This window comes from Cucumis sativus, chromosome 7 (assembly GCF_000004075.3).
Source record: "Cucumis sativus cultivar 9930 chromosome 7, Cucumber_9930_V3, whole genome shotgun sequence".
NCBI classification, from domain to species: domain Eukaryota; kingdom Viridiplantae; phylum Streptophyta; class Magnoliopsida; order Cucurbitales; family Cucurbitaceae; genus Cucumis; species Cucumis sativus.
Genome location: NC_026661.2, coordinates 2830682 through 2843190, shown reverse-complemented (window position 1 = coordinate 2843190; position 12509 = coordinate 2830682). Strand labels below are relative to the sequence as shown.

Here is a 12509-nt window from a genome sequence, read left to right as displayed (position 1 = left end):
AGCAACCTTCCGTTCACCCACTATCACTCTCTTGATCGATGTAAGGACAGTAAAAAGTGAAAATCTTACCTGTCATTCACTCAGCAAAAAAAGTAAAAAGGGTAAAAGAATGGTGACGGTTTTATTGGTCTTCACGTGGATCCGATCCCATTTCAAGTTACAACTCAGTGAGTAGCCCAGTCCAGTTCCCTACTCTCTATCTCTCTCATCTTGCTCGTCTTCTCCAACCGCCATGAGAAAAAGACGAAAGAGAAACAAAGCCCAAATCTTTTTCTTGTGAAGCGAAGAACTGTGTCTATTTTTTGGAATCTGAAATTTGGAAGTCTGGAAATAAAAAATGTGTTACGTGGGTAAAGCAACTAAGATCTTCATCTTCATTGTAACTGTTTTGGTGGTTCTTGGTCTAGTTCTTGGCTTCGGATTTATGCGCCACGGCCTCCAAAAATCCCACAAGTGCTCCGGCAACTCCTGTTTTTCTCCTCCGGCCGTCTTTTCCAACCCCAATTCCGCCACTCCCGGCGCCTCCCCCATCTCCGCCTCCAATCAGCCACAGAACCCACCCAACCCATCGTATTCTAATCCAAACCCACCACCCCAAAATTCGATTCCTGCTTTTCCGCCTCCGTCTGACGCTACTTCAGCTTCCCCACCTCCACCTGACGCTACTCCGGCTTCCCCACCTCCACCTGACGTTATTCCAACTTCTCCACCTCCGCCTGACACTATTCCGATTTCCCCACCTCCACCTGATACCATCCAAAATCCCTTACCGCCGCCGCCGCCGGCATCTCAATCTCCATCTCCTCCAGAAACCCAAGCTGCTTCGCCGTTAACTCCGCCCAGTACGACACTGGTGAGTCCGGGACCAATGCATGCTAAGCTGCAGTCCTCGATTCGTAAGACCAACAAGAAGTTCTGAGATCCATTTTTTCATTGATTTAGCTCATTTATATCTTTCAGAAAAGAAAAAAAATCTGTCTTGAATTCTTAGATGGGTTTGTAGATTATGAGGGTGAAATGTGAGTTGTGTTAGATTCGATGTGTCGATCCTATTTTCAGGTGTTTGCTGCTTTTTGATTGATTTTCAGTTCCATTTTACTGAAATTTCGCACAAAAGCAGAGGAATCAACAGCGATTCTCTTTTTTTATCTTTTCTTTATTTAGTGTATCAATTTCACAGTTCATCTTTGACCATTGTCGTCTACAGTGTCTACACTTCTCCCAATGACATTGATCGCTGTAATTTATTTGACTGAATTTCTCTAATTTTTTCATCAGATTCTCAGCTTAAGAAACCTATAATGTCGGAAGTGTGTCGATCATTTACTTTGGTTTTGAAGTCGATCTGTAATTATCACCAGTTTCTACAATACTGGTTTACAATTAATCGCTTGGAACATGATGCATTATTATCATGATAAACTGAGCCAGTCAGATCCCCACTTATTATTAAACTCAGAACAAAACTAGAATTGTTGTGTATCAGTGTCTTGTTTGTATATTATTGTTGAAAATTTCTTTTAGAATATCATATCGCAAAGGCAAAACCATTACATGGGTGTGTCCCATATGACCTTTTCCTAAAGATTGGATTAAGATAGATGGATATTTTAGAATCTGTTTGAAATGATTTTAGTGGTTAGAAATAGTATTTTTAAGCAGACATAATGGTTAATTTGGTGGTACAGTTGGGAATCTGATTTGTGGGGGAGTGAAAGCAAAGGGTGGTCTCTCTGAAATGTCTGAGAACTGAACCATTTTCAGTGGTGTCTCCGAGGAAAACGAAGCTTTATTTTTAGCTTCTATACACAGACAAAGTACAGATTTTAGCAGAGTCCCATGTTCAATTTTGCAGATTTTTTCGCAGCAACAACCTCACTTGCTCACTTGTCTTCAAGCCACAAGCTTTTAATTATGATGGCATCGTGGGTCGGATTGAAACCTATGGATAAAAGCCACTGATATTCGGTTGAGGCCTCCTCAACTTTGTTATTAATTTCTGCGGCCATAAAATTAAGTCCAAACTTCAAAAGTTTGTCTTAACCACGTGATAATAGAGTGGCCACAACAAAGAAGTTTTGAAGGTTTATAGATTATAGAGTATATGCCCTAAGAACAAAAGGACAAGAGTTAAATTTGGAGGGTATGTGGCGTGGTGTTCTGCCAACTGTAAACATTAAATTAAGGTTTAGAATTTCTAAACTGCTGCGGTGTTATAATTCATGTCATGCACGAGGATCAGTAACTGTTCACCTGCATCTGGCTGGCCTTCTGCAGCCGACGACGGCCACTGTTTTGATTAGTTTTTGACGGTTGAATTTGAGGAGAGTCATGTGGGAATCGGAGAGTAAATCTAAAAGAGACAGCTAGAAGGCTTAAAATAGCAAAAGAATTGGTAGGTAATAGATTATTAGATATAACAAAATTCACAAAAATGTAGATTTAGCTCAATATTGTTGTACTAAAAGTCCTACCCGTTCTAATTGATATTGGACCCTTTGTGACTAAGCCTTAAGTTAAGGCCCACTTTTTATGGGCTGAAGCCCACTAAGATTATTCCTAATGAAGTTGTGAATGTCTATTTTCTTTTCTTTTCCTTCTGTTTAAATAAGAGTTTACAAGTGTAAAACATTGTCTATAAATACTAAAAATAGTGAATCTAAACGGGTCTTAAGTTCTGTTTGAAGTAGCCAGTATGTCGAATACTTTTCTAGACAGTTTATTAGAACCTACCATGATAGTAGATAACTAAACATATATTCTACATCAAGTAAACTCATATATCCTGTCATGCTCTCTCAAATTTATCATCTTACTTATAATTTATTTATTCTACAATATGTCCTATCTGGTACTTTTCTTTCTTCCAAAATACATATTACAAGCAAGGTCTTGTAGAAATGTCATATCAGCCTAGGGAGATTCATGTTTGAACTCCTGTCATTTTCTCTCTAATATTCATTTTTCACCCACAACGTGAGTAGAGTGATGAAGTATTTACGCAATTAATTTACCATAACTCATCGGCTTAAGCTTTTAGATCGACGAGATAATAGATTTTTATATATTTTTGTAAATAAACATTCGTGATGAAGTTATTAACTCAAGACAGAAATCATAGTACTCAACTACAATTAAGTTCTTGATTTTTTAGGCAGTAAAGAAGGGGTAAGTTTCATATCTAAAGTTACAACTCCCACCAACCACTCTTCCACCAACTTTAGCTCCATTTGCACAGCAATACGGAAGCTCAGCAATAGCATCGTCAAGACATTTCTTGCAATCTGCAGTCCAAAGATCTCTTGTACACTGAACTAATCCATACAACTTCCTGGAGCTCCCAATCTCCAAGTCTCCAATGGCATACAAATTCCTTGATGTTTTAGCCGTTTCAGACAACCCATTAAGTAAGTTCTTAACTTGCTCCTTAAACGATGTCGGATCATCAGCCTCACGAACATTCACTAAATAGAACCTAAACCCTCCATTTTGATTCTTCCCAAAGAATTTTGCATTGGAGTATTTCAAAAGGCATGAATCATACCATATGGCTGCCCCTTTCTTGTAAGGGCATCGCTGTTGGATATCCTGTCCTGCCGACGTGACGCAGGTTTTGCAATCATTGGGCGAGATGTCGCCCCGACATAGAGCCAAGCCATTGACTTGGTTTTGTGAATCTTTGCCTCCAGTGGAGCTGAGGCCGAAGCCAGACGGTGGGGCGCTATTGGTCAATCTGTCAACGGCTTGTTTTAAGTTGGAAGCATAGAGGCTGTTCATTGTGTAGTTGTCTGAGCTTGAACATGTATGGTAGAGATACGAAGCATTGACTGTGGTTATGATATTGCCTAAGGCTGAGAGAAAGATCAAGAGGAGAATTGGAAGAAATGGTTTCGATTGTCTCATGGTCTGAAATGAAAGATTATTTTATTTTGAGAGTTGATATTCATTTCTTGTTAGAGTATCTAATTTATATAGAAGGGGAGTTGTCATAGGATATACTTAAGACTAAAATGCCTGTTCATATTTGATTGATGTAAGATAAGATTTAAATTTTATTCATATCCTTATTTAATGTAAGAGTGTACTTCATATATAACTTTAAAGTGATTTTAGATGTTTCTTTTTTTAATAATAAATCTGTACGGTTTTGTGACAAATAAAAACCAGTCTTAGAATAAACATGGTTGGATATTGATTGGGTATAGAGTTTTACATCTGTAGAATTCTGTTTATGAAAACGTAACTAAACAAGGAAACAATGAAGGTGAAGGTGATCCCTTTTCTTTTCAGTTTGAGGGTTTTAATCTTAGACTTGAGAGATAGTGTTTGGAGTCATAATCCTTAAGAGGGTTACTCTTGTAAGAATTTTTCCTCTAGGATTCTATTAGACCTTTTTCTTATTTGCCAGTCAGTATTTAATATTTTTGTCCATGATTAAGAGAGTCAGGTTTTGTTCTTAGCAAGTCTTCTTTGGTCGTGCGAACATGATGGAAAGGTTTCCTTTATGTTGGGTGGGCTATAATATTCTTGTTCTATTCTTTGTCAGGTGATAATAAGAGTCTCAATTCAACCTCTGAAAGTGTTAGTTTGAGAGTTATGTGTGAAATTGTTTCTTTAAGGAGTTTGATTTTGTGTTATCTCACCAAAGGGATGTCCGTTTAATGATTGGATAGCTTCCTCTCTCCACCTTTATCAAAGGGAAAGGTTACTATTTGTGTTTAGTGGGGCTGTGCATTTTTATGTGGGATCTTTAGGAATAGAGGAAGAAACTCTTCTTCTACTGGAGTCTTTGTAGACTTCACTTTTTATATGCATTCTATATCTTTAATATGGAGCTAGCTCATAAGTCGTATGTTTCTAATTATTTTTGTATTTACGTAAGAAATTGTAGATTTTGATCTCCACTAGATAAAGAGTTGAACACATTGAATGCAATCTCTACTTACATTAAACAATTCAACTGGGCATACTTTTCCTAACCACTCTTGTGTGTTTTGAAAAATATCTAGAAGATCGATGTACTACTAATGTATTAAATTTTGGTAGTGTCTTCACAATGTTATACCACTTCCCTCCAATAGGATTTTCCAATTATATTTTGATCTAAAATAAATTTAAAAAAACATTGTTTTACTACAAAATATTTATAAATATCAAAATCTATCATCATACTAGATCATAATATTTTGTAAAATATTTTGATTAATTTGAAAATAGGCATAGGAATGTGGTGCAGTGGTGGATAAGCCCCACTTGATGAGGATAATTTAGGGCATATTAAGTTGGATTAATGGAGAATGCACTTCGTCTTACTTATGTTAATCCTTTCCAATTAATGGGTTTAATTAATATGGCGCACTTCATTTACTTATGTTACTTTTTTTCTTTTTCTAAATTTAATAAAGTTGGATGGTGCACTTTATTTTATACATATCCTAATTAATTTACATTTAATTTGTATACAAATGTTTTAAAATGAAATTATTAGAGAGTTTGGTTGAGGCTCTTTCATTTATGTATTTAATTAATTTTAGTACAACTGGATAGTGCATTTCATCACTCTCTATATTAACTTTCGAAGGGATTTATAAAGTACTCATATGATGTTAGTACTCTATTTTATTAACTCTGTCACATACCCATACCCTCAAACTTTGAAATGGATAGTATAAATGGGTGTTTTTTGAAATTTTAATGTATAGGTTTTTTAATAAATGTGTTATCAAATTTTATTTTGACTTAAAACAACTAGCTAAGTTTGTAAACAATTTTTGTTTTAAAAAAAATTGAATAAATTTAAGATTACGTTAGATTTTGTTCAAATTTATGATAATTGCCTAAGAAGTTTAGAAGCTTAATATATGGTGACAACTTATCTAGAATTTAATACCTCGTGAATTTTCTTGATATCCAAATATCGCAGAATTAGATACACATCTGGTAAGATTAGTTAAAGTATATGTAAGTTGACTCTAACATTCATATAAATGGAAAAGTTACATTTTTAGTTCAGAGGTTTTGATGAATATATACGTTTGGTCTCTGAGTTTAAAAAATTGATTTTTTTAGTCTCTAAGTTTATATAAGAATAGACTCATTTGATTCTCGAGTTTTCAAAATGTAAGCTTTTTAGTGTTTGAGTTTTTAAAAATAAGAATTTGTTACACATTTCTTGATAAATTTGACCAAAAAAAAGAAAAAAGAAAAACAGAGGCTTGAAAGATTCATGGATTGAAATAATAATAGTAATAAATTAAAGTATTAGATTGGGTTCGATTTATTATTTAATAAGAGTTATTTGGATCCAGAAAATGAACTATTGGAACAATTGAATTGGTTATAAAAAGTGTTTAAATTCAACTCAACTCACGAACACTCATAATATATATATTATTTTCACTCGTAAAGATCAAAGTTACATACATCAAATTATAATCTAAACAAGTTCTTTTTTTAAGAAAGAAAATTACGACACACATAGTACACATATTATTACAAATTTAGATGACAAATTAAACCAACATAATTATTTTTGAGCATCAACAATAGGGTAAAGTTCATATCTAAAGTTACAACTCCCACCAACAACTCTTCCACCAATTTTATCATTACAACAATTTGGAAGTTCACCAATTGCAATTTGAAGACACTTCTTGCAAGCATTACTTGATAAATCTCTACTACATTGAACCAATCCATACAACTTCTCCATACCCTTTGTCCTCATCTCAACTTCACCAATCACATATAAATTCTTTGTACCTTCAACTTTTTCAGACAAACTAATCAACAGTCTCTTCACTTGTTTATTAAACACCTCAGGCTCATCATCTCTTTCTTGTAAGTTCCACATGTAAAATTTATTCCTATTATCAATCTTCCCAAAGAATTTTGTGTTGGAATATTTCAAGAGACAAAAATCATACCATATGGCAGCTCCTTTTCTATTAGGGCACCTCTCTTGGATCTCTTGACTTGCTGTCGCGACGCAGTTCTTGCAATCTGCAGACGAGACGTCACCACGGCATAGAGCCAAACCGTTAACTTGGTTTTGTAAATCATCGTCTTTTCTGACCGAGCTTAGGCCAAAGCCGGAGGGAGGAGAATTGGAGATCAGTTGATCCAAAGCTTGGTTCAAGTTAGAAGCATAGGGGCTATTGGATGTGTAATTGTCAAAACTTGAACATATATGAAACAGAAATGAACTATCAGTGATAATATCATCACCAAAGGCTAAAGGAGAAATGAGAAAAAAGCATTGAAGAGTAATGAAGGTGGTTGATTTTGATAGCTTCATGGGTTTGATCAAAGAAGGAATAATAACTAATGAGGATAGATTTTGGTAGGTTTGGGTTTGGTTATTCAAAGTATCAAAAGATATATACTCTTCTATTTTTCTCTCTATGATAAATATTGATTTTTTAGATACATAAGAAAATTGGTTAATATCATTCACAATGGAAGAAGGTAGTGAAGGATTATTATTCATACACTCTTATTATATGGTCTCTTTGGGCCTAGTTAGACGACTTTTGTTCTTCCATAGATAATATTCCAAATTTTAAATTATAAATATGTAAGGTACATATACAATTTGGATAAGTTAGTTTCTTTTGTTAAAAAAGATTTACATCATCTTGCCTAGTTAATTATATATTAAAGATTAACATATTAAAAGTGTGTTGGGCTTTTGGAGTTTGAAAGTTGGTTTAGGGAAGTCGAGTCCCACCGCCGTAAGTATGACTTATCAACTTTTTATGTTGAGAAATTAGAGTTCACAACCTTAATTATGTTTTAAGTTTACATTGGTCTTCTTTTTTATCTAGCTAATTGTGTATTTATTGGTTGATCAATTTTATTTTATTAGTAACATTAGATGATATTTTTACATAATTGCAAATGAATCAAAATCTATCGGTGGTAGATCTTATCATTGATAGACTTTTACTAGTGATATGATCTATCATCAATAAACTTCTATTAGTGATATATTGTTTATCACGATAGATTTCGAGAACTTAATCTAAATTTTTGTAATATTTGTAATTACTTTTAACTTGATTGCTATATTTATAACGATTTTTTTTTAGTACAAAGAATATGGAAGATTTAAATTCTCAATATGAAAATAGTGGACTTGAATGGGGTGATGAGACCCTTCCCTTCGGACGGAGTGAAAAGAAAGTGAAATATTCTTTCGATCATTCTTTGAGCGAGCTATAGAAGGCGCAATGCAATTATAAGGGATCCAGATGAGGAGCAAAGATCATTGATAAGGAAGATTAGAAGCAAAAGTTCGGTTCTTCATCCTGCTTAGATTTTCGGTGAATCTTTGCTACGTGGGAACTAGAACCGCGGAAGAAAAACAAGGGTCTATATGAACTATCCGTCCGAAGGCGCAAAGAATATTGCGGAGTAAATAGTGGTCCTCCGGACTACAGGTTACACATATGTCACTCTTTCGTGTACTGACTTTTCCAACCTCAAATCTTTGTTCAAATATCACAAATATGACAAAAAAAAAAAAAAAAAACCAAAATTTAGCTTGATTCGAATGTTTTTTCCTACTTCAAAATACAATATCATGGCCATGGACCATGGTTGTGCTGACTGCTGACTCCAACAAGGCTTGATAGAATGTGGAGTCAACATTATTCTAGAAGAGAATTGAAGAAAAAATATCACTGCATGCCCACTATCTTTTTCGACGACAAAAAAAATTTGTTTGATGTTTAATTATGATCACTACACTATAGATAGCACTTATTAACCATTAAAGTCAAAAGTATTTCTTCAAACTATATAGTTATTAGTGAAGGATTGGATAGTATATGTCATATCCAATAATAATGACTAATACCACCATTGATATCAGTTATAGTCTGGTCTTGTGAAGTTATTCCTTTGATTAATGGTGAGTTCACTGATCTTTCTGAGGTGTCTTTTTTCACTGAGAAGATTAAATCCATGGAGGCTGGGTTGGGGTCTCTCCCCTTCATCCACGTGAAACATTCGTTGTCACAACTTCCTTCTTCCCTCCTCTTCTTTAGTTTGTTTGGCTCTAAAAAATGTATGCCCTGATTAACTTCATACAAATTTATTGTTTTTTTTTTCTATTTCATTTGTTTTCAAAATTATAAATTTAGTTCTTTGAGCATGGGTCTGAGTTTAAATTTCATTCTACATCAATTTCAAATTATTTAGATGTACTGATTCTTTTCCTTTAAAAAAACATAAATTTAGCATGAGTATATATATTAGACATATAGATATATAAGAGCTAATCAAAGTTTTGAAAGGACCTATTAGACACTTTTTTATAAAGTTACTGATATCAAATAGATTACAACTTTAAAAGTTAATTTATAGAATAAATTTGTGAATATACCGTCTTAGAAACAACGTGCAGCAATGATGAAAACTAGTTGCAAACATATTGACGCACCTTAGTGTTAGAATAAATTTGATCTATAAACAAATTTGAATGCATTCTAAGCTGACCTTTAAATGATGTTCAATGTCTCATTCATTTGAAGTATGTTTAGGAATGGCTTCTTCACTATTGCTACCACTTCATGTTTTAAAAATAATATATACATCTCATTGTCCTCTCACTCTGTTCTGTATATAATGTCCAAAGGTGGATGGATGTTCATTCTAGGATATTTATTTTGTTAGTTAAATATATTATTAGGTCTCTTATTTAAATTTCTAAATCAATAGTCCTCGTGGTAATTGACATGATCTTTTCTTTAAAGATATAATGTTTGATCTTTCATTTTCACACCATTGTTGTACTAAAAGAAGTTTTTTTAATTAAGAAATGATTGTATAAATGACTCATTTTAAAAGGTCATAAGATGGCAAATGACCTAAACTTTTTTTTAAAATATAAAGTCTTGTGGTTGACTGAAGTTACGGTATTGCCTTTCTTATTCCTTATTTTCTCCCTCACATGCACGTCTTTTTCCCTCTGTTTTTTCTTCCACTGTGTCTACTTCTCCAACACCACGAGTCCACACAAGCAACTTCAATGTCGTAACTCTGGTCAAGAGTGATATTGATTGAGAGAGGGAGTGAGAGAAAGCAAGAGAAGGGAAGAGTAAGAGAATGTGTAAGAGAGGGAGTGGAAGAAAGTGAGAGAGAGGGTGCAAAAAATCAAGCCCATGAGTGATTTTGAAGATGGGTGAGACTAGCGAGATTTGAGTGAGAGTGACACTTAGTTTGAGCAAGAGCGACAACGATTTTGAGTGAGATGAGCGAGAGCGAGATTGCTTTTACATGTGTGCGTGAATGTATTTGGTATTTTCACTCGAATTTGAGGTTAGCAAAGGGTCATTCAACATTTGTTTTTTCAAAAAAATCGAGTCATTTGAACATTTAATTTTTTTTTTTTAAGTATTCATCCGATGGAGACTACTAAACTAACAAAAAAAACAAAGTAACTAACAATTTTACATCATTAAATGTATGAGAGAGTACAAAAAAGAACTCAGTTTTATATAACAATCAAACTTGAACCATCATTTGATTAATTTTATTGGAACATAAAATATACACAATGAAACTAAAATGAAGAACTCTTGAAAGAAAAGTACACAACAACCAAAATGAACTTGAAATTGCAACGTCATATGTAAACCGAAGCTTTTTTTTTTCTTTTACCTTTGGGCATCAACAATGGGATAAATTTCATATCTAAAATTACAGCTAGCCCCAACAACTCTTCCACCAATTCGAGCATCACAGCAACTCGAAAGTGCCCCAATAGCATCACTAAGACACTTCTTGCAAGCCGCACCCGACAAGTCTCTTGAACATTGAACCAACCCATATAATTTCTTCTTAAGTACCTCAATTTCCCTTTCCCCAATCACATAAAACTTTGGTATATTATTGGGCAGTTCAACTTTTTTAGCCAAATCCGTCAACAAACTCTTAACTTCTTCGTTAAACACCGTCGTTACATTATCATCCACACTTTGCACATTTATCAAAGAGAATTTGTTCCTGTTATCAATCTTCCCAAAGAATTGAGTGTTGGAGTATTTCAATAGACAATAATCATACCATATGATAGCTCCTTTACTCAACGGGCAACGAACTTGTATCTCTTGACTTCCCGTGGCAACACAGTTCCTACAATCAGCAACCGACACATCACCACGGCAAAGGGCTACGCCATTGACTTGGGTCTGTAAATCTTTGCCAATGGAAACTTGGGCAAAGCCAGAAGGAGGGGCATTTGAGGTCAACTGGTAAAAGGCTTGGTTCAAATTGGAAGCATAAGTGGAATTGGCTGTGTAATTGTCAAAACTTGTACAAATATGGTTCAGAAATGCACTGTCTGTTACGATATCTTCACTAAAGACTAAGGAGGGGAAGAGAAGAAAGAGGCAGAAAATTATGGTTGATTTTGAATGCTTCATGGATTAGGGAGAGGAGGAAAATGATATGCTTTTTTTTCTTCTAAGGTTTTGTTTTGTTGTTTATTTCATTTCCCAAAAGGGTCCTGTATGTATATATATATAAGTGATTATCGACTTTTATTTTCGGTGCAATAATTGGAGGTGGAAGTTCTTCTCTTGGATTTTTCGTAGAGCTAGACTTTGTGGATATTATAAGAAAAGGTTATGTTTGAAAAGTTTGGTCAACTATAAATTTTAATGAGTGTTTGAATTTTAATCTTTATAACATCATGGCCAACATTTACTAATTAAACTAAATGAAAAATAAACTTAACTAGAATTTAAATTTTATCATAAAAATTATGTCATAAACCTTTCATTTGTATTAGTATGTTTTCAAGTTTTCAACTTATCTAGATTTAAGAGGTTCAAATCCATTGCCCTGTTTGTATTTTGTTCTAACAAAATTAGTATATAATAATAATAATAATAATTTTATTTTTACAAAAAGATAAAAAAAAAAAATTATTTACACATTTTAAAAAGGACAAAAATTATAGAAGTGTAAATTCTTTTTTTTTTGTCAATTTTAATATTTATAATAAATTTCCTAATAATAATTATTATTGGTAGTACAATAAAGTGTTGTAGCCGTCAAATAATGAGCGGATATTATTGACTTCATTCATAGACTCAGCAAAACGATTATATAATAGGAATAGTTAGCAAATTTAATCATTCAAAATAATTGAGTATATAATAACTATTTAAAAAATTTATAAATATAATAAAATTTCAAATTCTATAAATGATAGAAGTTTATTACTATGTTGTAAATATTGGTCTATCAGTGATAAATCATACTAGTCTATCAGCGATAGTTTTGCTATATTTATAGTTTTTTTTAAAATATTGTCACATTCTTAATTGTTATTTTTAAAATTGCCATCAACTATCATTTTTCTATATAATATAGTTCTCTAATTGATGTCATTCTCATGAATAATACAAGGTTTCTTCCATACTTTTCTTTTGGTTTTTCTTTTAACATATTTAATTTATAGAATTAAAACTCGGTTTTTGTAAAAATAGCAAAAAATA

At 33.2% G+C, this 12509-nt stretch overlaps 4 protein-coding genes across 4 annotated transcripts; 1 reads left to right on the top strand and 3 right to left on the bottom strand.

Moving 5' to 3' along the window:
- Positions 1 to 337: 337 nt before the first annotated feature.
- LOC105436230 (proline-rich receptor-like protein kinase PERK9) lies at positions 338 to 919 on the top strand. The gene has a single exon (XM_011661403.1). It carries the CDS (start codon positions 338 to 340, stop codon positions 917 to 919), a length of 582 nt encoding a protein of 193 aa, XP_011659705.1.
- Positions 920 to 3009: 2090 nt separating this feature from the next.
- LOC101222246 (cysteine-rich repeat secretory protein 38) lies at positions 3010 to 3958 on the bottom strand. Its single transcript, XM_004144532.3, has one exon. The coding sequence runs from the start codon at positions 3901 to 3903 to the stop codon at positions 3151 to 3153; it is 753 nt and encodes a 250-aa protein (XP_004144580.2). The 5' UTR covers positions 3904 to 3958; the 3' UTR covers positions 3010 to 3150.
- A 2408-nt stretch (positions 3959 to 6366) lies between these two features.
- Positions 6367 to 7480, bottom strand: LOC101222483 (cysteine-rich repeat secretory protein 38). The gene has a single exon (XM_004144533.3). The coding sequence runs from the start codon at positions 7295 to 7297 to the stop codon at positions 6527 to 6529; it is 771 nt and encodes a 256-aa protein (XP_004144581.1). The 5' UTR covers positions 7298 to 7480; the 3' UTR covers positions 6367 to 6526.
- Positions 7481 to 10479: 2999 nt separating this feature from the next.
- LOC101218470 (cysteine-rich repeat secretory protein 38) lies at positions 10480 to 11513 on the bottom strand. Its single transcript, XM_004144436.3, has one exon. The coding sequence runs from the start codon at positions 11427 to 11429 to the stop codon at positions 10662 to 10664; it is 768 nt and encodes a 255-aa protein (XP_004144484.1). The 5' UTR covers positions 11430 to 11513; the 3' UTR covers positions 10480 to 10661.
- Between the last annotated feature and the right edge of the window lie 996 nt (positions 11514 to 12509).

Bases quoted from the DNA above. Each gene is read 5' to 3' on its own strand.
- LOC101222483 (XM_004144533.3), bottom strand. From the start codon at position 7,297: ATGAAGCTATCAAAATCAACCACCTTCATTACTCTTCAATGCTTTTTT.
- LOC101222246 (XM_004144532.3), bottom strand. From the start codon at position 3,903: ATGAGACAATCGAAACCATTTCTTCCAATTCTCCTCTTGATCTTTCTC.
- LOC105436230 (XM_011661403.1), top strand. From the start codon at position 338: ATGTGTTACGTGGGTAAAGCAACTAAGATCTTCATCTTCATTGTAACT.
- LOC101218470 (XM_004144436.3), bottom strand. From the start codon at position 11,429: ATGAAGCATTCAAAATCAACCATAATTTTCTGCCTCTTTCTTCTCTTC.